The sequence below is a fragment of the Octopus bimaculoides genome, chromosome 4, assembly GCF_046866305.1.
Source record: "Octopus bimaculoides isolate indiv1 chromosome 4, ASM4686630v1, whole genome shotgun sequence".
NCBI classification, from domain to species: Eukaryota; Metazoa; Mollusca; class Cephalopoda; order Octopoda; family Octopodidae; genus Octopus; species Octopus bimaculoides.
The window spans coordinates 147,225,433-147,250,495 of NC_142931.1; the positions used below are offsets into that span (position 1 = coordinate 147,225,433).

Consider the following 25,063-nt stretch of genomic DNA (forward strand, 5'->3'; position numbering starts at 1 on the left):
TCATTTAAAGTCTACTTTTCTCTGCTTGCATGGGTCAGACATAATTGGTTGAAGCAGATTTTCTCCAGCCAGATGCCTTCCTGTTGCTAACCCTTGCCTGTTTTTCACAGAAGACTAGAAACAAATAGCATTGCTTGTAAGATGGTGATGCTTGTTTGCAACCATCCTGGATTTCAAGACAAGGACATACAAACACATTTGGAAGGGCATCCAGCTGTAAAAATCATGCCAAAACTTCCTTCACATGTGTTAGTGCCACGTGAGAAGCACCAAGTTCACTCTGTAGAGGGGTTGGTGTTAGGAAGGGCATCCAGCCATAAAAACCCTGCCAAAACACACGGTAGCCTAGGGTAGTATTCTACCTGGCCAGCTCCAGTCAACCATCCTACCCATGCATGTATGGAAGACAGACATTAAACAATAATGATGATGATGATGATGATGATGATATATATATATATATATATATATATATATATATATATATATATACAAAGGGTTTCTTCCATCTATCTATTAAATCTATTGACAAGGCTTTGGTCAGCCCAATGCTGTAATGGAAGACACTTACCCAAGGATGCTGTACAATAGGACTGAACCCACGACCACATGTTTGGGAAGCAAGCTTCTTAACCACACAGCTATGCCTGCACCTATTTTCAAAACCCACTTTAGGGAACCACATGAAGACCAGTCAATCAGTAAAACATAACATGGAAGTGGAATGTTATGGTGGACAGAGAAAAAAAACTAAGAGACAAACCAGAAAGAATGGAAGAATTTGGGGAGCTAGGAGCAATATCAGTCACTGGCAGAAGCACCAAATATTTGGTACTCTTACGAAAGAGATAAACAGAAAGTAAGCAAATTTTCCATTCTTCTTCTGAGATGGAAAGGCAGCATCAGGTGATCTGGATTATCAGAGAGAGTGTCAGTATGAATAGGAATATCGTTGGGGGTAAAGTTTGTATGCAATGATGGAGGCGGGGGTGAGAAGAACAAGGCATGAAAATGAGAAAAATGCTTGGGACAGTGGGCAGAGAGAGAGAGAGGCAGACTTGCCCCAGGTAGATACAACAGAGTGACAAGGTGTGGTTGTGCAGTTAAGAAGTTTGTTTACCAACCACACAGTTTTGGGTTCAATCCCATTGTGCATAAGTATATTCTGCTATAGTGCTCGGTTGACCAAAGCCTTGTGAATGAATTTGGCAGACAGAAACTGAAAGAAGCCCACCATGTGTGTGTGTTCATCTTAACATCACCTGACTTGCAAATGAATGTCATTCATTTCTAATAATCTGCAAAAACATGTCTGGCCATCAGGAAATAGTATTTTGCTTGGAAACAGGTGGGGATTGGCAGTAAAAAGGGGGATCCTGCTGTAGAAAATCGGCCTCAACAAATTCTGTCTGACCCATACAAGCATGGAAAAGTGGACGTTAAAATGACGATGATAGTGATGATGATGATGATGATGATGATGATTGGGTCAAAATACTTGTCAAAAATATGAAGACAGAGGGAGGCAAGCAGGGGATGAGGCACAGTTCTGACTTACTGAAGACATCCATTGAAGTAGGATGTTCCCTCATCACTTGTCATGTGTGTGAAGGGGTGGGGTTGGAATTGGTGTCACCTCATTTTCACAATGTGTGACAGTTGTAAATGGGTGTCACCACCATATAAGCAATGTCATTCATTCATATATATATACATACATACACACACACACACACACACACACACACACACACACACACACACACACATATATATATATATATATATATATATATATATATATATATATATACACACCTTATTTTAATGTGTATAAGGAACCCCCTAATTTTGGGGGCTTAAAATTTGGAAAAAAAAAAGGTTTTGTAAGGGATTATAATACTATCCGTGTATAAGAAACTCCCATACTTTTTTAACCTAATTTTTGACAAAAAAGGGTTACTCATACACGTTAAAATATATATATGTACACACACACATATATATATATATATATATATATATATATATATATATATATATACAGGGTGCGATGGGTAAATTGTCGCTACTTTATATTTTTAATTTTGTGCATGCACATTGTTTTTGATTTTGTTGACTACACGGTATAGTAGGGTCAGTTGGGCACTGTCTGTGAGAAAAACAGCACCATGATGCAATTCACTCAGCCAGAAATTTGGAAACAACATGTTGTACTGCTTGGCATTCATGTCAGAAGCTTCAATACGAACATCTCAGAGTGGGTGTCAATGCGAGGACAGTGCAATCTGAGGACATGTACTGAGAGTGATAAAAATCAAACATCCAGTCAACATCATACACAAAGGCCTACATCAAGTGCCTGGGGGAGGTAGTACTGCCCTGAGTCAAGAGGGCAGCTGCTGGAAAACCTTATGTCTGGCAACAGGTCTCTGCACCCTGCCACACAAGCAGGAGAACCCAGTCATGGCTGTCAGACAATTTCACCCCTAGCATCTGGCCACCTAACTCCCCAAACTGCAACCCCCTTGATTATTATGTGTGGGGCGCAGTTGAACGAGAGACCAATGAAACTCCTTGTAATACCAAACATGAACTGAAAGGCAAGGATTATGGCAGCATTCACCAACTTAATCAAAGGGACTGTCCAGAAGAGTTGCAGGAGATTCCAAAGTTGTCTGGAGGCTGTGCTTGAAGCCAATGGCGATTTTATTGAACAAATTTACTCTTTAGTATTTCAAGATATTTTAATGTAATTTTGGTAAATATATCTGTTAAAATGAGATGTCAGTGTTATTTTCATATTTGTGTAATTTACACAACAGATTATTCACCACACCCTGTATTTAAAGAAATATATCTGTATATATATATATATATATATATATATCTGTATATATATATATATATATATATATATATATATATATATATATATATATATATATATATATATACACAAATCTACATATATCACATAGATACACACACACATATATATGTATATACATATATATATGTATGTGTATATATGTATATGTATATAAATATATGCGTGTATATATGCGCATGTGTGAGTTTGTGAATGTTAATATATGTATATAAAACAACTCCATTGTCATCTCTATTATCATTATGTTTATTTAATCAACCACTTTTTCAGGTTTGTGTGGGTCAGAGTGAATGTCAATCAGATGCTCTTCTCATTGACAAACCTTATCTATTTCCAAGTAAAGTAATGTTTATCCTAACACTTCAGACATGAATAGCTCAATCACTAGACATGCTTTTCTGGAGGATGACAAACAAACGACACCACTTGTATGATAGTGGTTCCTGTTTATAATTAGTGGGGGTCATGACGGAACAAAGGCAAACACGCACACACACACACATAGGTACAACACTATCCTTTTTACGTCCCCTCTCCATGCTCACATGAGTGAGACAATTTTTGATGAGGCAGACTTTTCTAATGGTTGAATGCTTTTTCTTTCACCTGTTTCCAGGGTGATTTTCTCTCCATAACAGACATGTTTTCATGGAAAATTCAAAATGAAGTACACAGCTTACATGATGGCCACATTCATTTACAACTACTGTGTGATGTCAAAGTGAGGAGATAGTAATACACACATATGTATATATATATATATTTTCCATTCTCCGAACTTTCTGTCTTTCCGACGAAGGGCTCCGCCCAAAACGTCATACTCTCTCTCCTTCCTTTCCCGAGCGTCCAATAACACTATCCGTATCACGTCCTCACTTTGTTGTTTTTTTGTTATTGTTTTTTGTGTTTTTTTGAAGCTATATATATATATATATGTATATATATATATATATATATATATATATATATATATATACACTGTCCGGTTTGTGTTACCTATTTTGACCCTCTTCAAAACCCCAAATTTGATTTAATTTGCTTTGCGGGAGCAACAGTTTTATCTAAAGCTTTTTTTTCTTGTTAAATGCTCGAAATACGAGACTAGAAAAGCAGTCAACAACTAATGAAGGGTCGTTCTTTATGTTATTTGTTTTGTTTTCCATTTGTGTCTTTCATTTCCGAAAGAATGTTCATGTTTCATGTACTCGTACTTTGTATTTTTTTGTTGTACATATTTCATGACATCCTGTGCCCACATATGCATATATATATATATATATATATATATATATATATATATATATATATTATTTATATTATTTTATATATATATATATATATATATATATATACACACACAAGCTTCTAGCAACTTCTGACAACCAATCAATTCACAAGGCTTTGGTTGTCCCAGGGCTGCAGCAGAAGATGCTTGACCAAGGTGCCATGTTATGGGATTGAACCCACAGTCATGATGTGGTTAGGAAGCAAACTTCTAACCACGTAGCCAGGTCTGCACATGTATGTATGTATGTATGTATGTATGTGTGTGTGTGTGTGTGTGTGTATGTGTGTGTGTGTGTGTGTGTATTATATATCTTTTATCTTTTATTTGTTTCAGTCATTTGACTGCGGCCATGCTGGGGCACCACCTTTAAGAATTTTAGTTGAATGAATCAGCCCCAGTATTTTCTTTTTAAAAACTAGTAATTATTCTATCAGTTCTCTTTACCAAACCATTAGGTTAAGGGGACACACCCACACTGTTTCTGAAGACGTGGTGGTGGACAAACACAAAGATACACACACACACACATATATATAGGACAAGCTTTTTCTCATTTTTTGTCTACCAAATCCACTCAAAAGCTTTGGATGGCCCAAGACACTTATATCAACTTATATACATCTATATATATAGAGAGAGAGAGTGTATGTAAAGGTGGGTGGGTGTGTGTTTGAGATAAGGGCCCATATATATATAAAAGTAACAGGCACCGAGCAATTAAGGGTATTCAAGACATCATGCTACAGACAAATGGTGTAGGTCTGCTGGGTGGTTCATAGAATGACTGAATCAATACCAGAAGAGACAGGAGTGGAACAAAAATTAGTGACGATGGTCACTAATATTTTGCAATATTTTGGCAATGTTATTAGGGCCCAGAGCCTCTCTGTCTGCACCCTTGATACCTGAGTGAACAAAAAACAGGCTCTTGGACAACAAAGACAATGACAGAGCAATGGCATGAAGAACCAGAAGGGGAACAATCCAATGGAATGTCAAGGAGACGAACTTGCAGAACTGTTAGCACACCAGACGTAATACTGCCAAGTATTTCGTCCATCTTTGCATTCTGAGTTCAAATTCCGCCGAGGTCGACTTTGCCTTTCATCCTTTTGGGGTCGATAAATTAAGTACCAGTTGCATATTGGGATCTAATCGACTGGCCCCCTTCCCCCAAAAATTCTGGGCCTTGTGCCTAGAATAGAAAAGAATCCAATGGGATGTGTATGCAAGTGCAGCACAAGAACACAGGTGTAGTGCATTGTGGTATCTGTTTGGAGGTGGGGGAGCACCACCCCTCAGACATGAAGATGGACATAATCATACACTAATTCCCAAATGTGTGTAGCTATCTATCTATCTATCTGTCTATATATATATATATATATATATATATATATATATATATATGTATGTATGTATATGTATGTATGTGTGTGTGTGTGTGTGTGTTCGAACCCGTATGTGCAGGAAAAGCTGTATATTCTATTCGCTTTGGATAACAATAACCGGTTGATTATATTAAGCAGATGATATAACAATATCCTGAACGTGTTTGGGACCCTACAATTTTGATGTCTCCAACACACACACACACACACATACATACACACACACAGTGTGAGAGAAAGAGAAAGAGTGACTCAAGAAAAGAAAGATAATGGTAATTAGGACGAATCTAAAATATTTTTGGGTTGATTTCCCGGCCACGAGCTAACAAGGGACCCTCTGCCTGGTCGCTTCATACGCTAGAAATAGCAACCAAATCGCAACTTACTACCTTGGTGAAGTGATAGACACATTGAATGATGTAGTCCGAGATATACTATGTCTAGAAGGAAAAAAAATGGGACGGTCGTAGACGGAATACCTTTCATGATAAGCCTGTTGAATAAGAGGTGATTCGGAATGGGGTGGCGTTAAGCAACCACCGCCCTTGGTGTAATTTAATAGCTGGGAATGTAGTGTAGTTTAAACTGTAGTCTCAGTAAGAGTGTGTTTTTGATGTTGTCATAATTTTTATCGGGAACGTACAAGGGAAGATTAGGTTACCAAAAGGAAAAATAAACATTTAACAGTTATAGAAAATTAATATTAAACAGATATGCCACAAAAAAGGGAAGACATTGGCTTTACGGTTCTGTGGTTGAATAAATAAATAAATAAATAAATAAATAAATAAATAAATAAATAAATAAACAAATAATAAATAAATAAATGAAAAGTCTATAGTTTCACGTGAAAAATCAAAACAAAGCACACATCAAAAATCTGAGAACCAATAAACCGATTCTGCTTTACCGATCAGGTAAAGTGCTGTGATCGATCAGTTTCATCTATAGTTATAATAAGAAATATCATATTTTTCCGCGAAGGATGGACAGAAAAGAAAAACCTGGCAAAAACGCATTCCTGAAAGTGAAGATCCAAAAATCATGAAACTCATGTTGTGATTTTTACGTAGAGCAGTACAGAGGATATTTGATATCATTAGGGAACGGTAAGGGTTCCGACACGATAGGACCTTACATGGCTCTCATGAACGATGGTTATATGTATATAGAGAAATATAAGAAGACTTACCAAAAAGAAATGCGGTCTTTGGGGTAGTTGAGGATTTCCAACTGACCGAGAACCCAAGGTAAGGCGTGTCCTTCGTTGCGCACAGCTAACGCTATCAAAACTGTCGGAGGGAGCTTCGACTCCGCATTGTTCGTAGAATTATTGTTCAATATATTATCACTATATACAACTAGAAAATTCGAAATAAATACAGCAAAACATAGTAATGTTTGCGGGAGGTAGCTCCACGTCAACTTAGACGCAGCCATGTTGCCAGGCGAACAACACTAACTTCGACACTAAAGAGTTCTGCTGCTGTTTTTACTGAAGCAGTCGACTTTTCTGCCAGCTCCACGCCCCCACCAAACTCCTCCTCCTCCTTCCTCCTCCTTCCTCCAGCTGTTATCTGCCTCCACCTTAAGCTCCCGTTCTTCGATGTTGGGGAGTGGTGGTGGTGGTGGTGGTGGTGGTGGAGGATAAGATTGGTCTGTCTTAAGAGATTTTTATATCTCTTCTCTTCAAAGTGAGTGTGTAGAAGTGTGCACTCGATCTTTCTCTCACATTAGGGTGTGTATGTAGAGCAACATTTATGTGCGTGTGTACGTATAAGTGCATATATGTATGTGTATATGTTTGAGTGTACATATATGTGTGTATGCTTCTTTATACATGTGTGGTTATATATATATGTATAATTATGTGTGTGTGTATGTATCATCATAATCCTCACTGTCATTTATATATGTACGTATGTATGTATGTATGTATGTATGTGTGTGTGTATATACATATATACACCCATATACACATATATATCATCATCATCATTATCATCATCATCATTTAACGCCCGTTTTCCATGCTGGCATGGGTTGGACGGTTTGACAGGATAAACCAACGAAAGGGTTGTTCAGGCTCCCACAACCACACATACATGTATGCATGCGTGTGTATATATAGATTTTATATACATAGGCGCTGTGTGGCTATGTGGTAAGAAGCTTGCTTACCAACCACATGGTTCCGGGTTCAGTCCCACTGCGTGGCACCTTGGGCAAGTGTCTTCTACTATAGCTTCGGGCCGACCAAAGCCTTGAGTGAATTTGGTAGACGGAAACTGAAAGAAGCCTGTCGTGTATATGTGTGTGTGTGTGTGTGTGTGTGTGTGTGTGTGTGTGTGTATTTGTGTGTTTGTGTCTATGTTTGTCCCTCCACCATCACTTGACAACTGATGTTGGCGTGTTTACGTCCTCGTAACACAGCTGTTCGGCAAAGGAGACCGATAGAATAAGTACTAGGCTTACAAAGAATAAGTCCAGTGGTTGATTTCTTCGACTAAAAGGCGGTGCTCCAGCATGGCCACAATCAAAATGACTGAAACAAGTAAAAGCATAAAAGAATTCACCACTGGGATACACAGATGCACACCTTCTGAGCACCTGAAACTACGGAATTGGAAGTGTTTGTTGCAAATGGGAAGAATACCAAAGCTACTGCAACACCATTTTACCCTAAGAGGAGGAGAATCTATCAAATATACAATATAAGTATGTGCAGGCATAGGCATAGCTGGGTGGTAAGAAGTTTGCTTCTCAACCATATGGTTTAAGGTTCAGTCCCAGAATGTGGCACTTTGGGAAAATGCTTTTTATGACAGCCCTGAGCTGGCCAAAACTTTGTAAGTGGATTTGGTAGATGGAAACTAAAAGAAGCCCTCAAATATGTATATATGTATATGTGTGTGTAAATGAGTGAGTCACCATCTCCTTGCCTTGATTTCATGCAATGGTTATATAAGGGGTACCACTAGACACAATGCTAGACTAGCATAAGGGGTGGTTTTGAAATTAAGACAGAGATGCTTTCACAGCAGACTCACTCTCTCCCCCCTCACACAATATACTCAGTGGTAAGATAAGCCAATAACACAGCTAACACAGGATTATCTCAACCTAAGCAGGAGAACCACCATTTATCCACCACACAGTATTACTACTCCCTAGACACAGATGTTAAACTAGTGCAGCACTGATGGTACTTAATGGTCACAGATGTGTGTTACCTCCTGCAACCTCAAGAACAAAAAAAAAGTCATGAGATTTCAGAAGGCTGCAAAAGCTAATGAAAGGATCTCCATATCTCTCAGTACAATAAACCTTGGTTTGTGTCCAGGCCAAAAGATATCATTCCAAATGTTTGCCCTGCATTTTCTGCCCAACACGATGATGTGCTACTACCGGTTGCTCTACCAGCTGTTGCTCTTTCTTTGGACAACTGCTGACAACTTCAAAGCGGTGGAGATGACGATCATATATTGCTTCCAAGTTTCTTTTGAATTAATGAACACAGGCCACTAAACACAAACACACACACACACACACACACACACACACACACACACATACATACATACATATAGACATTTACATGCCCACATAAATACATATATTCATATATATAAGTGCTTTGCTGCTTCCATTTCTCCAATCTTTCCAAAGGTAGTGCTCCAGCATGGCCACAGTCAATTGATTGAAACAAGTAAAAGAATAAAATAATAAAGGGAATTAAATACAGCGTGCAAGAGAGAAGAAGACTGCACTAGTTTGGTCATGTGATGTGTATGGATGGGGACAGTTGCATAAAGAAGGGCCAATCCCTTAAAGTGAATAGAAAAGCATGGAAGAGAGAGATCCAGAAAGACATGGCACAAAGTACCGAAGGTCAATCTCAAGACTGAGCTTTATGAAGGAGATGACAAAAGAGCAGGATATCTGATACCTTGTTGTACTCACGGTCCCCAATGCTCAACTGACACTTATTCCATCGACCATGAAAGGATGAAAGGCAAAGGTGATCTCGGTGGAATTTGAACTTAGAATGTAAAGGTAAACGAAATGCTGCTGAGCTATTTACTTAACAATCCTAACATCAAAGTAAACACATACACACATACACATACATTTATATATATATATACACACACATACACATTCTCGCATACACATACACACATGTACGTACACACATGTACGTACACACATACACATACTCACATACACACATACACATTCATACATACAAGTACACAGACACGTACATACATACACACATACATATACAGACATACACACATATACATACACACACGAATACACACATACACACACATACACGTGCACATACACACATACATATACAGACATACACACTTACACATGCATGTACACACATACACGTACACACATACAGATACACACATACACATATATACATAAACGCACACATACACACATGCATACATACATGCATGCACACATACATACATACATACATACATACATACATACATACATACATACATACATACATACACGTAAACCTACGTAGTAGATATACAAATATAGCAAATTTAACTTTTTCCGAAGATGAACAACTTCAATCGATTTTCGAAACTTATTGCATTCTCATCAGTGACGTCTTACATATCTTGACCGATCCCAGATAAACACTCAGCTAATCTCTTTCTATACACAACAAATCCAGTAGCTTCAGAGAACAGGAGGGACTAATTAGTATATTATAAGTGTTTCACCCTTTATTTGATAGCTGCCAAGGCAGCGAGCTGGCAGAGTCGTTAGCACGCTGGACGAAATGCTTAGTGATAGTTCGCCCGTCGCTACGTTCTGAGTTCAAATTCCGCCGAGGTCGACTTTGCCTTTCATCCTTTCGAGGTTGATAAAATAAATACCAGTGAAACACTGATATAATCGACTAGTCCCCCCCTCCCCACAAAATTTCAGGCCTTGTGCCTATAGCAGAAAGGATTAAATACCAGCAGCCAAGGAGATCTCAACTCACACAACATCAAGGTATGGTTATGCTGTGAAAAACTAATGAACGGCCTTAATCGATTTTCGGACCTTATCGAATTTTCATCAGAGGTGTCTGCATCACTTGACCAAAGTGTGTACTCGCTCTATCCTCACTCAACAGTAACTGTCGTCATCGTAACTGTTGTTGATGATGATGATGATGATGATGATGATGATGATGATGATGATGATGATGACGACGATGACGATGATGATGGTGATATGATGACAGAAAAATAATGTTCATATTTTAAAAATTAAACAGGAAGAAAATGGAAGAAAATAATCTAACAAATAAAGCGAAAAAATCTCTTGCAAAGAATGAAATGTATTTTATTGGTTAAAAGTTAAATAAAACGGATTCATATCAGGGCCTTGCCCAGATGCTGCTATAAAACGATATCAATAGTTTTATTGCTGGTGCTGTATACTAAAAAGTATTATGTTAAGAGGAAGTGCAGAAAGTGTGCTAAAATACATACGTACACGTGTGTGTGTGTGTGTGTGTGTGTGTGTGTGTGTGTGTATTTCCAACCACAAGGTTCCAGGTTCAGTCCCACTGTGTGACATCATGGGCAAGTGCCTTCTGATATAGTCTCGGGCCGACCAAAGCGTTGGGAGTAGATTCGGTAGACGGAAACTGAAAGAAGCCTGTCGTATAAATAAATGTGTGTGTGTGTGTGAGTGTGTGTGTGTGTGTGTGTGTGTGTGTGTGTGTGCCAACACTGCTTGACAACAGGTGTTGATGTATTTCTGTTCTCGTAACTTAGCGGTTCAGCAAAAGTGAAAAAGTGACTACCAGAATAAGTACTAGAAAATAAATACTGGGGTCGATTCATTCGACTGAAATTCTCCAAGACATTGCCCCAACATGGCCGCAGTCTAATGACTGAAACAAGTAAAATATCCAAGATATATATTAATAGATTTACATACTGGTGGATGTAAACATTTATCCGCACTTTCGCCAAAACTTTACTTAGGTCGACCTTCAGCGCCTTCAGTGCTCGCGTGCTAAAAAGTGTTACACTTGTGGTTACGTAACCAGGGTTTGACCTAGATCGCTCCGGGTTTCCTTCTCGTGTTATTGAGTAAACATAGCCGTTCTGCTGGCTGTGTGCACCGAGGAAGAAGAGAGATCAGTAATCCGATTTCTCTAGTCTGAAGGCGTGTCGGGAGCTGAAACTCATCGCAGGCTCTCGGTTTATTAGGGAGACAGCGATCTACCGTGTAGAAGTGTGTGGGGTGGATTGAGAAGCTTAAAACGAGACGGACAAGCGTGAAGCACGAAGAGGGAGCAGGACGCCCATCAACTTACACAACTGACGTGAGGATTCAACAAGGTCGGGAGATGGTTCTTGCGAACCCGACGAGTGACCCTCGATGAAGTAATTGGTTCTTTTCAAATTAGTCGTTGTCACTATACGAAATCATCCACAACAAGCTTCGCTTCCGTAAAGTTTGTACGAAATGGTTACCAACAGACCTTACCGAAGCGCATGCGCACAACGTTTACTCGACCGCAACAACGATTAAGACGAAGCTTTTTTTTTTTTTTTTTTGAGAATATAGTCATAGATGAGACCTGGAGCCATCAGTTGGAGCCAGAATCCAAAGGGCAGCGAAAAAGGAATTCAGGACTCAATCTTCAGAAGAAAAAGTAATGCGAACCGTTTTGAGGGATGCAAAAGGGAACATTACTTGAAAAAGGGATCTACAGTGACCAGTGTAGGCTACAGAGAGATGCTGACCAATGAACAGAAACCAGCAATTCTCAGCCAACGCCGAGGTCTATCGTCAAATCAAGTGCTATCGTTGCACGACCAGACATAGCCACCTGCACCGATGAAACTGTTGAAAGCTGGGCTTCGAGTTGCCGAAACACCGAGCATACAACCACGCCTTCCAACTGTCGCCACTTTGGACCGATCAAACATTCTTTGCGGGGTCGTCAATTTGCTAAGGACGAATAATTTGAATTTTGTTAATTATATTTCAAAATCTTAGGCGTGGCTGTGTCGTAAGAAGTGTGCTTCCCACCACATGATTCTGGGTTCAGTCCCACTGCGTGGACCTTGGGAAAGTACCTTCTACCATAACCTCGAGCCGAGCAAAGCCTTGTGAGTGGATTTGGTGGAGGAAAATTGAAAGAAGCTTGTTATGTGTGTGTGAGTGCGTATGTACGTACGTGTGTGTGTGTGTGTGTGTGTGTGTGTGTGTGTCTGTCTGTCTGTCTGTGTTTATCACCTACCACCACTTGAAAACGGTGTTGGTTTCTTTATGCTCCCTTAACTTAGCGGTCCGGAAATGGAAATCGATAGAATAAGTATCAGGTTGAAAAAAAAGTACTGTGGTTGACTCTTACGACTAAAAATTCTTCAAGGCGGTGCCCCAGCATGGCCGCAGTCTAATGACTGAAACAAGTAAAAGAATAAAAGATTTCTAAAATGTTAAACAGAATGACACGAACGTTTCGGAAGCGAGCTTTTGCGTTGCGTGTGAGCGTATTCGCTGCTTGACAAATACATACAAAAAGAAAATGCCTATGTTGAACTATTGAGGAATCTACAGCTACCCTACGTAGATTGCAAGTTCAGGTTTATACCTGTAATTATTGGGGCAGATATGTAGCACACTGCCGAAATACCAATCTTGAGAAATTAGGCTTCTCTAAACCAGAAAGAATAAAGCTAATTCGAAGACTACAGATCCAATCCATCACTGGAACTGTAAAAATCTGTAAAACTTTGCAGAAGTTTATCATTTAAATATATATGAGCTTGTCTAGATATGTAACTATATGCATGAGAATACAAACATAAAACAAAACATACAAATCTGCACGTATACATACATACATACATACATACATACATATTGTCTGTCTGTGTATTTGTGTGCGTGTACATTTATACATACGCACACGCATTTATCTGAATTAAGCATCAGTCTACGCCAGTGGTTCTCAAGCCCTGAGGTCCACATATGATTTTCTGGCTGTCATCATATACACAATCGAAAATTGGTTCCACGGTTTCATTTTAAGGGTCTATGGAAACATTTTGCTTCAGGTGTATTTATTGCAAGAAACGTTTCTTTGCCGTTTTATCGAGTTCAACCTACACAGGTTAATGCATGAAAAGCGAAACACAGATTTTGAAAGATGCACCACAAAACTAGTTTTTAAACAACGTATGGCAATGGCGTCCATCAGAGTAAAACAGTAATCGATGGAGTCCATAGATAGAAAAACGGCTGGGAAACACTGGTCTACGCCAGTGCTTCTCAAACTATCTGATGTGGCGTGCCGGCAGTTTTTTGCTTCCAATGTGCCAGGGACCGGTTTAATATTTCTTAGTAATATTGATTTATACCGGAAACAATATATATAATCACAAAAACCGTTAGATTCACTTCAACATTTGAATTTAATTTGCCAAAATATTTTCGTCGCTTTGTGACCGCGACCTGTTCACTGACAAAATTCCGTTAGTGAACAGGTCACGGTCTCAAAGTGACGAAAATATTTTGGCAAATAGGACTTATTCCCGCTGGTGATAATGGTAATGTACATAAGGCGGCGAGCTGGAAGAAGCGTTAGCATGCCGGACAAAATGCTTTGCGGCATTTCTTCCGTCTTTATGTTCTGAGTTCAAATTTCGCCGATGTCAGCTTGCCTTTCATCCTTTCGGGGTTGATAAAATAAGTACCAGCTGAGTGTGTGGGGTCGATGTAATTAATCGACTTACCTCCCACTTCGAAAGTGCTGGCCTTGTGACAACATTTGAAATCATCATCATCATCATTATTATTATTATTATTATTATTATTATTATTATTGTTATTGTTATTATTCTATACATTTATCATATGTATTCGTATGCATATAAGTCTAAGTTCGTATTTATTTATATGTAAGGCGGTGACTTAGCCTTTTATTCTTTCGGGGTCGATTAAATAAGTACCAGTTGAGTAATGGAGTCGATGTAATCGACTTAATCCCTTTGTTTATCCCATCTATGTTTAGACCCTTGTGGACAATAAAGAAATATGTATTCATATGTGAATACTATCTCGTGTAACAGGCTACAAGTCGGTTAAGACTAAAACCCTTTTCTAACTCACACACTACACCGTTTCACTTCTTAATTCTAAACTGGATTCGATCTTACCATACTTTTGCTGACAACAGTAACAAACAATCGTTCAGAATATTGTAAATCTCTTTTTTGAGTCCTCAACCGCTGAAGGGATCGAAGAAGCACCGTTGTGACACAGGATCATCTTAACAGCATTACAGCCCTTCCCCTCCTGGGCAAAATAGTTCACAAGATCCCTACCACACACAGTCACACATACATTGGTTAGCAACGGGCCACCAAGGGGCAACTGCCTATTGTGCCTATGCCTTTAGAGAAACTGGTCTTGGCTGGGTATTTTAAACTGGTCGCACCACATCTCTTCTCGAGATCTAAATACAACCGATTTCTGCCAGAGAATAACGGAATCGCTCCCTAAGACTATCGGCCACGAAATGTAGGATTGACCCTGGTTGGATTCGATCTCATACCACTGGAAAACCAGAATACTGCAATGTATTCTACTCGACGCCATAGCAACTCTTCCAGCTCACCACCATTCAATAATTCTTTTCTACTCTAGGCACAAGGTCCGAAATTTTGGTGGGAGGCGGGGGTGGAAGTTGTTTAGATCGACCCCCAGTGCGCAACTGGTTCTTAATTCATCGACCCCGAAAGGATAAAAAGCAAAGTCGACCTTGGCGGAATTTTAACTCAGAACGTAAAGACCGACGAAATACCGCTAAGCGTTTCTCCCGCCTACCCGACCATTCAATAACGTCACATTAAATACCCAAGAATTTTTCGGTGGCCCTCGAGCCATACTTGATCACATTTATCCTCTTCATGTCTTCTCACCCACCAGTAAACACTCCTTCACACTATCGCAACCAAATACTTTCTTTCACAACTTTCTTAATACAATTTATCCTAAAACATACCAAGTTTTCAAAACATCGTTTTCTCATTTTCACTAAATGGTTTTCTTTTATATCGATGTAGTTAACATTGTTGTTATCGATTATTTTCGAATTGTATATTTTATTAGAGTAAATACAATTTTTATTTTTTATTTTTTATAGAACCAATATCATCATTAGAAGGACAAAATTTTATTTTCTATTTTAAATTATGAAAATAAATGGAAAAAACAAATACACAGACATAATTTACATTTTCTTACCTTTAATAAAATTGTTTATTCCCAGAAATACCGATTGACTTTATAAATCTGGAGACAGTTGATTATTTTACCAATTTCGAAACAACTTGTGTTGTGTTTTTATCACTTATACATTACTGCTTTAAAAGTCAAATCTTTATTTATTGCAAATAACTTCCAAGAAGTGTTTTTAAGAGTTGAATCTTATATTGTTTTACCGATTTCTACTTGGCTGAGCAGAAACTTAAATCCACATGAATAAATAAAAGAAGAAAAAAAAAATAAAGAAAAAGTAGTTCTGTCTCAGAAAACCTGTCGTTTGAAGTTTGAGAGAGTTTGGAATATTGAAAAGAACAGACGAATATCTTCCGCTTATAAGATAGGCTAAATATTCAGTCGAAGTGACAATCTACGTCTGGTCTTTTGACAGAGAATAATATTGATAAAGTAAGATTAGTTGTCCAACAGTGGGTTCTTTGTTGCATGAATTCCGAACCATTACATTTGGCTAGTTTACCTACCATTTGCTGTAATTCACAAAGTAAATCGTTTAAATAGATGCATAGTTCTAGAACTAAAAGCACATTTATGTAGGTGAGGCTTTCTTAGTATACGATATAATCATAACTGGAAAGCCGTTTCTTTAAATTCTTCTACGACTAACTTAAAAGATTCTGGTGTTTATTAAATGCTGAGAAAACATTGTGTTAATACAGTCTTAATGTATTATCTTCTTCCTGTTTGTATTTAGTTTTTTTTTTCTCTCTCACGTTGATCTCTGTGGTGTAATCTTGTAAGGAAAATCGTAACCGTGTTAAGATACGCGAAGAATAACGACATTCATTCGATGAAAGAGACGAAAGGAAAATAAATTGAAGTGGGAAACAAATGCAGGAATTTTTTTTAGCTGTTAACGAAAATGTTAATTCATTGATATTTTGTTTTGAGAATGGAATATCGCCAATTTTATGGACCAATATCTTACTGCTACTTAAATCGGCGAGCTAGCACGCCGGGTGACATACTTCGCGGCATTTCTTACGTTTTTACGTTATGAGATCAAATTCCGCTGAGGTCAACTTTGTCTTTCATCCACTCAGGGTCGATAAGATAAGTAACAGTTGAACCCTGGGGTCGATGTAATCGACTCCCCCGCTTCTCCGAAATTGCTGGCCTTGTGCCAAAAACTGAAACCAATATCTCACTAATACTTAAGGCGGCGAGCTGGCAGAATCGTTAGCACGCCGGACAAAACGCTTAGCAACATTTCATCCGTCTGGACGTTCTGAGTTCTAATTCCGCCTTAGCTGACTTTCATCCTTTTAGGGTCGATAAAATACGCACTGGGATTGGTATAATCGACTCGTCCCCTGCCGCGGAATGTAACAAAATTCGAAACCCACGACTTCCTGATAGTTATTTTATTGAGATTGATGAAGTGAGAGTCAAAGTGGAAAAAGAATTGAACTTTGAATACCGTTCTGGTTGGGTTCTTGACCGAGAGTGCTGTCACAAAAGCGGGGGCACACTAATATCATTTCGAGAACTTTTAGCGGATATATAAAGTGGTTTTCACCGAGTGTCGAAGCCAAATCGTAGCTCTGGCTAACTCTATGATAACAACTACCACAACCACAATAACAACAACACTACAAAGATAATGAGAATAATCGGAATATCTAGAAGAGAATGAGATTGCTTAACGTCCGTATTTTGGGGTTATATAAACCAGTCTAGGTATTTATTCGACTGACACTATTTTATCAAAGCACGAAGAATGAAAAGCCAAAAGGATCTCTGCGAGATTTGAAATCAGAATATGAAAGACTGTTTTGGCAGACAGAGAGAGTATTTTAGCGAACACTTTAACGATTCTATTGATCCAACAACCGGAGGTAAATTCGGAATGAGGACATAACTGAAAATTTAGATAGAGAGATAGACAGGTAGATAGATAGATAGATAGATAGATAGATAGATAGATAGATAAAGAGAAAGAGTGTGTGTATGTCTTTGTGTGCGTGCACGCGTGTTTGTGTATGTATGTATGTATGTATGTATGTATTCAAATAATACAATTGAATCAACTCTATATTGAAAATATTATCGATACAACGTATTTGATGTGTGTTGTTTAAACGCCATAAGCTGCGGTTTTTCGTCCGGGAAAAAGTTCCTTTAAAGACGTATAGTGTTAAAAAAAACACAATACTTTCCAGAGATAGGCGAAAGGAAATCGATCCAGAAGAGGTCACGAGAGCGGATGATACCGCATTTCGCTGTATTTGCGGCTAATCAGGCTGCATACTCGCGTGACTGCCGAAACAAAATCAGAATCATACGAGCTTCCACAAAGTTTCTGTTCTCTAAAGTTTCCATTCACTCACAAGGTTTGGTCGCCCCGAAGCTATAGAAGACATTTGTCCAAGGTGCCGCGTAGTGGATCTGAAACCCAAACCACATGGTTGCAAAGTGGGCTTCTTAACCACAGAGCCATATCTGCACCTAACACACACATGCACGACACACACTCAAACCGTAAATATATACAAAATAGATATTGTCGATATATGCATTGTAAAGATAAGCTTAATCGTTCGGAAAATTATATCTTTCTACCAGACATCGATATGTTTGTGCCAACATAATATACATATTTATTAGATCTAAAACATATTTCAATAGAAAAAAAGAAAATCATTTGTATCGTCTTTCTTGTAACTACATCGGGATGGGTTTCAATTGACATGTATATTTGGAGTCAGCCATCCTGATTTTGCTAATTTCTATTGTCTTGTTGTTGGCTACAGATTCTAAAGAAATACAATAAAAAGAAAATTAATAGCGCTCAACCAACAAATTCGTTTTTATTTGCAAAATATAAGAAAGAAGACTTCCGTAAATATCAAAAGTAAATGATTTCCGTTCGTTCCATGATTTCTGCTCGTCTAATATTTAGACAGTTTACAGGCAGACAGTGTAAAGACGTGTTGGTGTAGGCAATGGTATAACATTCCGGCTGCCCATTATATATCCTATGTATATATATCTATATATTATTACAACTATTAAGCGATAATAACCATCGATTTATACCTGCAACGTTTACTGAATGTTGCCGCCCTTAATGGCGTTCGTTGTAGACCTAACGAGTAATGCAGATTACGTAATACCAACCGTGCTGCAGATATTTATATATGCAGCAGCAACCGATTTCATACATATTCATTTTTATATCGAATTTTCAAGAAACTGATAGCCATCATTGACGTATGTATATATATATATATATATATATATATATATATACTTTTTTTCTTCTTCTAATGTATAACAAACCGTTTAGCTCCTCTGACGAACTCAGCTTGCCGTTAATGACATCATATAGTTTAGGATCTGGCCGATATATACATCAATACATGTATGTATGTAGACAAATGCATATATGCACGGACGTGTGCACACACACACATACATACACGAATATGTCTATAGCGCGCGAACACGGTATCTTAAAGATAACGCATTTTTTGTATTGCATGCATACACTTCTGTGTGCGTGTGTGCGTGTGTGTGTGTGTGTGTTTCCACTTTCTTTTCTCTTTCCATTCACTGTATTTTCACCTACGCAACCCTTATTTTTCAATACTCTCCAACTCTTCCCCTCCTCTCTTTCTCCACGTCTAACTTACTGTTATTAAATTCTATGCTACTCTTCATTAAAAGAGTCACACACACACACACACACACACACACACACACACACACACACACACACACACACACATACACATACACACGCATACGTATTACCTCGGTAGTATCCTTCACTCCTTCACAACTGCACTGTACAGTGGAAGGAAGTCTGAACGGAAAATGAATTATTTTAAATTCGGAGAAGATGTACAGTAATCCCTCGACTATCGCGGGTGTTACGTTCCAAAACACCCCGCGATAGGCGAACCGCGATATGGCGAGGGATTTCTGTATTGAAATTCATTTTCGGGTTAGCTCTGCTGCAGCAGACCTATAGAAACGTTACTTCAGTGATATTCTGTCTTTTCGTGTATCAGAAACTAAAGTGTCCTCTACGTTCTTCCTTCTACGACAACATAGATGTGTGATTTGAGGGAAATTTGTTTTTTTAATTCTAACTGGTGTATACCCATGACCAATATCATCCAACCGTAACAACCTGTTTGTTTTTTGTTTTAAATCAGTTGTTTAGTCCTGTTAGGTCTAATGGAGCCAATCTATAGAAAAACGCGCGTCGCAATCTCTTTGTTTTATATATCAGGGATTTGCACCATCAAATGTGTTTTTCATTTTGTACGGTTGTCAGATGAGATCTTGGTACTTTTTTGCTATCACATCCCCGTTAAAAAATTGGGTTATCTCCCCCTGTTTTACGAGAAATATCGGTATTTTTGGTTATCTCCTTCAGCTAAAATAATTGCTTAACCCTCAATAAAACAAAGAAAAAAAAATGAAAATCTTAATAAACATGAAAAGTGAAAAGATGAAACAACGTATTGAATCTGATAATATTTTTATAACAAATCATACAAAACTGAAAAAGTTAATAAACATGAAAACTGAAAACAATGAAACATCTTACTGAATCTAATAACATTTTTGCAACAAATCATTCCATTCCTATTGAGAAGGCCAAACGTCAATATTGTGTTGAAGTATTGAATCAAAAGGAACTCTTTTAATACAATCTCTTGTCGCCACATTAACTCGATTATTTAATGGGGAGATAATCCAATTTTTTAATGGGGGTGAGATAACCGAAACTTACCGGGATCTTTTCTGTTTGGCTGTCATTTTTCAATTTCTTCAATTTTTCTTCCAATTGATTTGAGGAATGTATCATTTGAGGAATATCTGACTACTTTTTCTAGCACATATGTGACGGACTTCCACACAGTTTCCGTCGACCAAATTCAGTCACGAGGCGTTGATTGGCCCCGGGGCTACAGGAGAAGACATTTTCTCAAAAAAAGCCGCAGAGTAGGACTGAACTCAAGACCACATGATTGCAAAACAAGCTTCTTAACCACACAGCCATGCCTGCATCTATATTCATGAAGTCTTCGTCCCTTCTTGGAATTTCATGCAACTAGAGAAGTATCATACGATACAGACTGGAAACGGTAACTTCAAGTAGTCGTAGTAGTCGTAGTAGTAGTAGTAGTCGTAGTAGTAGTAGTAGCAGCAGCAGCAGCAGCAATAGCGCTGGTGACATTGCGTTCCCACTCCCCCACCGTCTTCACTTTCGTCTATTGGCAAATCTTTGATCAATCACATCAAGTCCAGCTGAAGCCAATAGTTATGGCGGACTTGCCTACAGATGGCGCCACATGGATGACTGAACATCGGAATGTTTATTGCAAGAAAAAAAGAAAAAACTTAAAAGTTGTTATTGTTACTGTCATTGTTGTTGTTGTTGTTGTTGTTGTTGTTGTTGTTGTTGTTTTTTCGTTTGTGTCTTGTAAAGTTTATAGAAGGATTTGACAGTGGATTAAGAACAACAACAATAAAAGAAGCCGGCAATAAGGCGGGAGAAGCACTAGACGTGGTCGTTCGACCAACTAGAAATAGCAACCAAATCTCTCTCACCCCCTCTCTCTCTCTCTCTCTCTCTCTCTCTCTCTCTCTCTCTCTATCTCACACACACACACACACACACACACACACACACACACACACACACACACAACAAAATAGAAGACTGACATATTGGATGATGTAATCTTAGATCCACATTGTCAGAACGGATAGAATGGTTATGGCTAGAAGCAGGGCCGGATTAAGATTTCCGTGCCCCCATAAAAGATTATGTAATTCAAAATACAAACAATAACAGATCATAAAATAATTCTTTATTTTTCAAAACCAAAGAAAACAGAAAGAGAGAAAATAATGTTTATTTTTGTAAACTTCCACTTTATTTAGATTTGAAAAGTTTCCTCCTACCTTTTTTGAATTACAAATTCTTTGATCAGATCCTCAAAATTAATCTTAGGTTAACAAATCTGCATTTATACTTATGAGAGATGAAGGTATCCCGAATATTATTTTCGCAAGTTTAAAGTGATTTCTTTTGTGCCGTAAACCATTTACCAGCAATAACCGGCTCTTTACGTTCGGAGCTCAAATCCTGCTAATGTCATATTCGCCTTTCATCCTTTCGGGGTCGATAAAATAAGTACCAGTTAAGTACTGGGTCAACGTAATCGAATAACCTATTTCCCCTAAAATTCCTGGCCTTGTGTCAAAATTTGAAACGATTATTATGAGCAGTAAGTGCTGGCGGTTGTGGGTGTAAGAATTTCACTTCGAACCACGTAGTTCCGTGTTCGATCCTAATGCAAGACCAGCCGAAACCTTGTGAGTGGAATTCGTAAGATGAAGTCTGTGCAGGAAACCAGTTGTGCATACACACACACACACACACACACACACACACACACACGCACACACACACACACACACAAGCACACATATATATAACGAGTGTTTATGAAGTTTCGAATAGAAAGAGATTGGCTCTTTCACAGGGATGTATTTTATCCAAGCGTAAACCAGTTTGTGTTAGTATTGGTGTTAACACTTATGAAGTTCCAGTTGTCGTTGTAGATGTTTTCATCCATTCGATAAAGGAGAAGAGAACTTTAATAATATAACATAAGAAAAATGGAGCGTTTGAACACAGAAATAGATGCAGAGTTGTTTACCGGTAAGCAATTCTCTACCTACTAGGGTGTGAACGAATTTTTGTCAATTTTTTGCCCTGAGGAGATTTTTACCGCCCTCGGCGGAATTTCAACCCAGAACATAAGCCCCGAAATGCCGTTAAGCATTTTGTCTGGCATGCTAAAGGTCATTCCTCTAATAATTGGTGCGTCGGGAATAGTAAGCCAAGATATAAACAAATGGCTGAAGGAGATTGGAATAGAACGTTTGGTAGAGCTGCTACAGAAAGTTTGTTTCTTAGGGACAGCAAAGATTATCAAGAGGGTTCTAAGCACTTGAAAGACTGCTGAAAACTTGTGGATATGTAAAGTCACAGGTAGTAACCCGCTACCCACATAATTCCTACCAGAAATAAGACCGAACCTGAGCCAAACCAAAATAATAATAGTAATAATAATAATAATTACAACGTAATATTATTTATATAATCATCAGATGTAGTAAATTTACTGAACCAGGCAACAAATATACCATTAGACAGCAATTGAGTTACAAATATTATGAAACTCCGGGAGCGGGGAACATAAAAGGAGGAATGAAAGACGCTGAAAGTTTTATGTGTGTGTGCGCGTGTGTGTGTGTGAGTACCTACTTATGTATGTACATACATGTATACAAATATGCACGCACACACATATATTTACATACACACACACACACATACAGTATATTCACCTACGCATTTATACGTATATATGTACGCTTCCCCGATATAGTTATGTATATATAAATGTGTGTGTGTGTGTGTGTGTGTGTGTGTGTGTGCGTGCGTGTGTATGAAAGAGAGAGAGAGAGAGAGAGAGAGAGAGAAAGAGGGAGAGAACTATCTTTTTTTCTTGTATGAATGGTTACTGGAAAGAATTAGTAATAAAAAAACTAAGCTGTTTGATAAACTCAATGTTTAACAATAGATAAACAGCCAAAAATCTGAAAACACAATGGTAGGGTGTGATCTCTGTAGCTTAGAAGCAACCAGTTTCCAGTCTACGGAGATAAATACAAGAAAAACAAAATAGAACGAAGAATAAACCCAAGGATTATGGCGACGATATTTCTGAGAGCCACCATAGTGAATGCCGACATTTATCTGCTCTTGTTAGTTCTTGGTGCTGTTTGTTGTCTTCATTGCACGGACATTAATGACCTGCTTTCATCTTAGAATACGATTCCTTTTCATATTGGCGGCATCACATCATATTTATAACTATTTTACTGTTTAAGTTGTGGAATTTCTCAAAATAAAAAGAAAAGACGGTGTCTGTGTACATAATAACTTCAAGAAATGTTGCATTGTCTTCAGTTTTGGTTAAGAAGTTCAATATACTTATCTCCCGCTTCTAACATATTTTAAATTAATAAATGTCTGAGTAACAGCATCTAAAAGTAAACTAATGGCTCTGGACGGTCATATTGTCAGATATATTCGTTCAGGTTTTCATTCATTTTAATCCTGTTCAATGTTGTTTGAATTTATGCAAAAAATATTTTTGTTGTAGTATTTTGTGGGGGGGGGGGTGATCTGTTCTTAAAGGTCACGCTAAACACACACACACACACACATACACACACACACACATAGTTTTTTCTAACAGATGAAAGGCGGTGTTGTCGCAGTTGGGATTGTTGGAGACGTCGCCATCTTACGATGGCGGCGCGCTGAGATAAACAGACGAGAGAAACATAAACTGTATTTAATATATTAAAATGTGCCTTGTACTTTTGGTATGTTGAAGACATTAACCTTGTTATGAAAACGATTCCTCACACTGTCAGGTGGATGAAGAACACACCCAGAGTGTGCTAAATAACTTCAGAGAATATTCCATTTACGATAAAATACAAACTGCAATTGACTACTCTTTCTCGGCGCCCCGTAGGAAATTACCTGTAGTGGAGACCAAGTTTTGTGCTGTCTTAAGACAAGGGCGGTTTTATTATTGGATCCGGCCATCAGCCGGGTCCAATCTGAAAATCCTCCCGGGGCCTCTTTGGTTAAATCCTCATCAATTTTTTCAAGGAAAGTGAGGCTGGAGGAGAGAAACACTGCCCCTCAGCAAACTTGTTGGGAGGTGGGTGAGAGTGGAAAGAATGGTCCACGCAAAGGGCCTGCTCTGAGCATGCGCGTGAAGGTTGAGACAGGGGGAGGAAAAGTTGGTTCTAGCTGTAGTGATCAGAATGACCATGGTTTTGTGGGGTCTCCACGAACAGTCTTTGGAAGTCTCCTTCACTTCTGGGAATTTTCTTGGTTGAATTCTTTCGTTTCTTCGTTTTATTTATTTTATACTGTTCATACGCTTTCACATAACCTCACATCGTATCAGCCTCACATCGTATCAGCCTCACATCGGTCTTCTTGTAAACCCTTAACGGTTAATAAAGGATTCAACATCATCATCATCATTATCATCATCATTTGGTAGAATCGTTACTTTTGCCGGATCAAAT

General features: G+C 38.3%; 1 protein-coding gene across 1 annotated transcript in view; it reads right to left on the reverse strand.

The window, feature by feature from the left end:
• The window catches only part of LOC106878759 (procollagen galactosyltransferase 1), a 119,568-nt gene extending 112,282 nt beyond the window's left edge, over window positions 1–7,286 (reverse strand). The window contains exon 1 of the mRNA XM_052967583.2: window positions 6,765–7,286. Within this exon, the coding sequence (XP_052823543.1) occupies window positions 6,765–7,012 (248 nt within the window). The 5' untranslated portion in view covers window positions 7,013–7,286. The remainder of the gene's footprint in view (window positions 1–6,764) is intronic.
• Window positions 7,287–25,063: the final 17,777 nt, after the last annotated feature.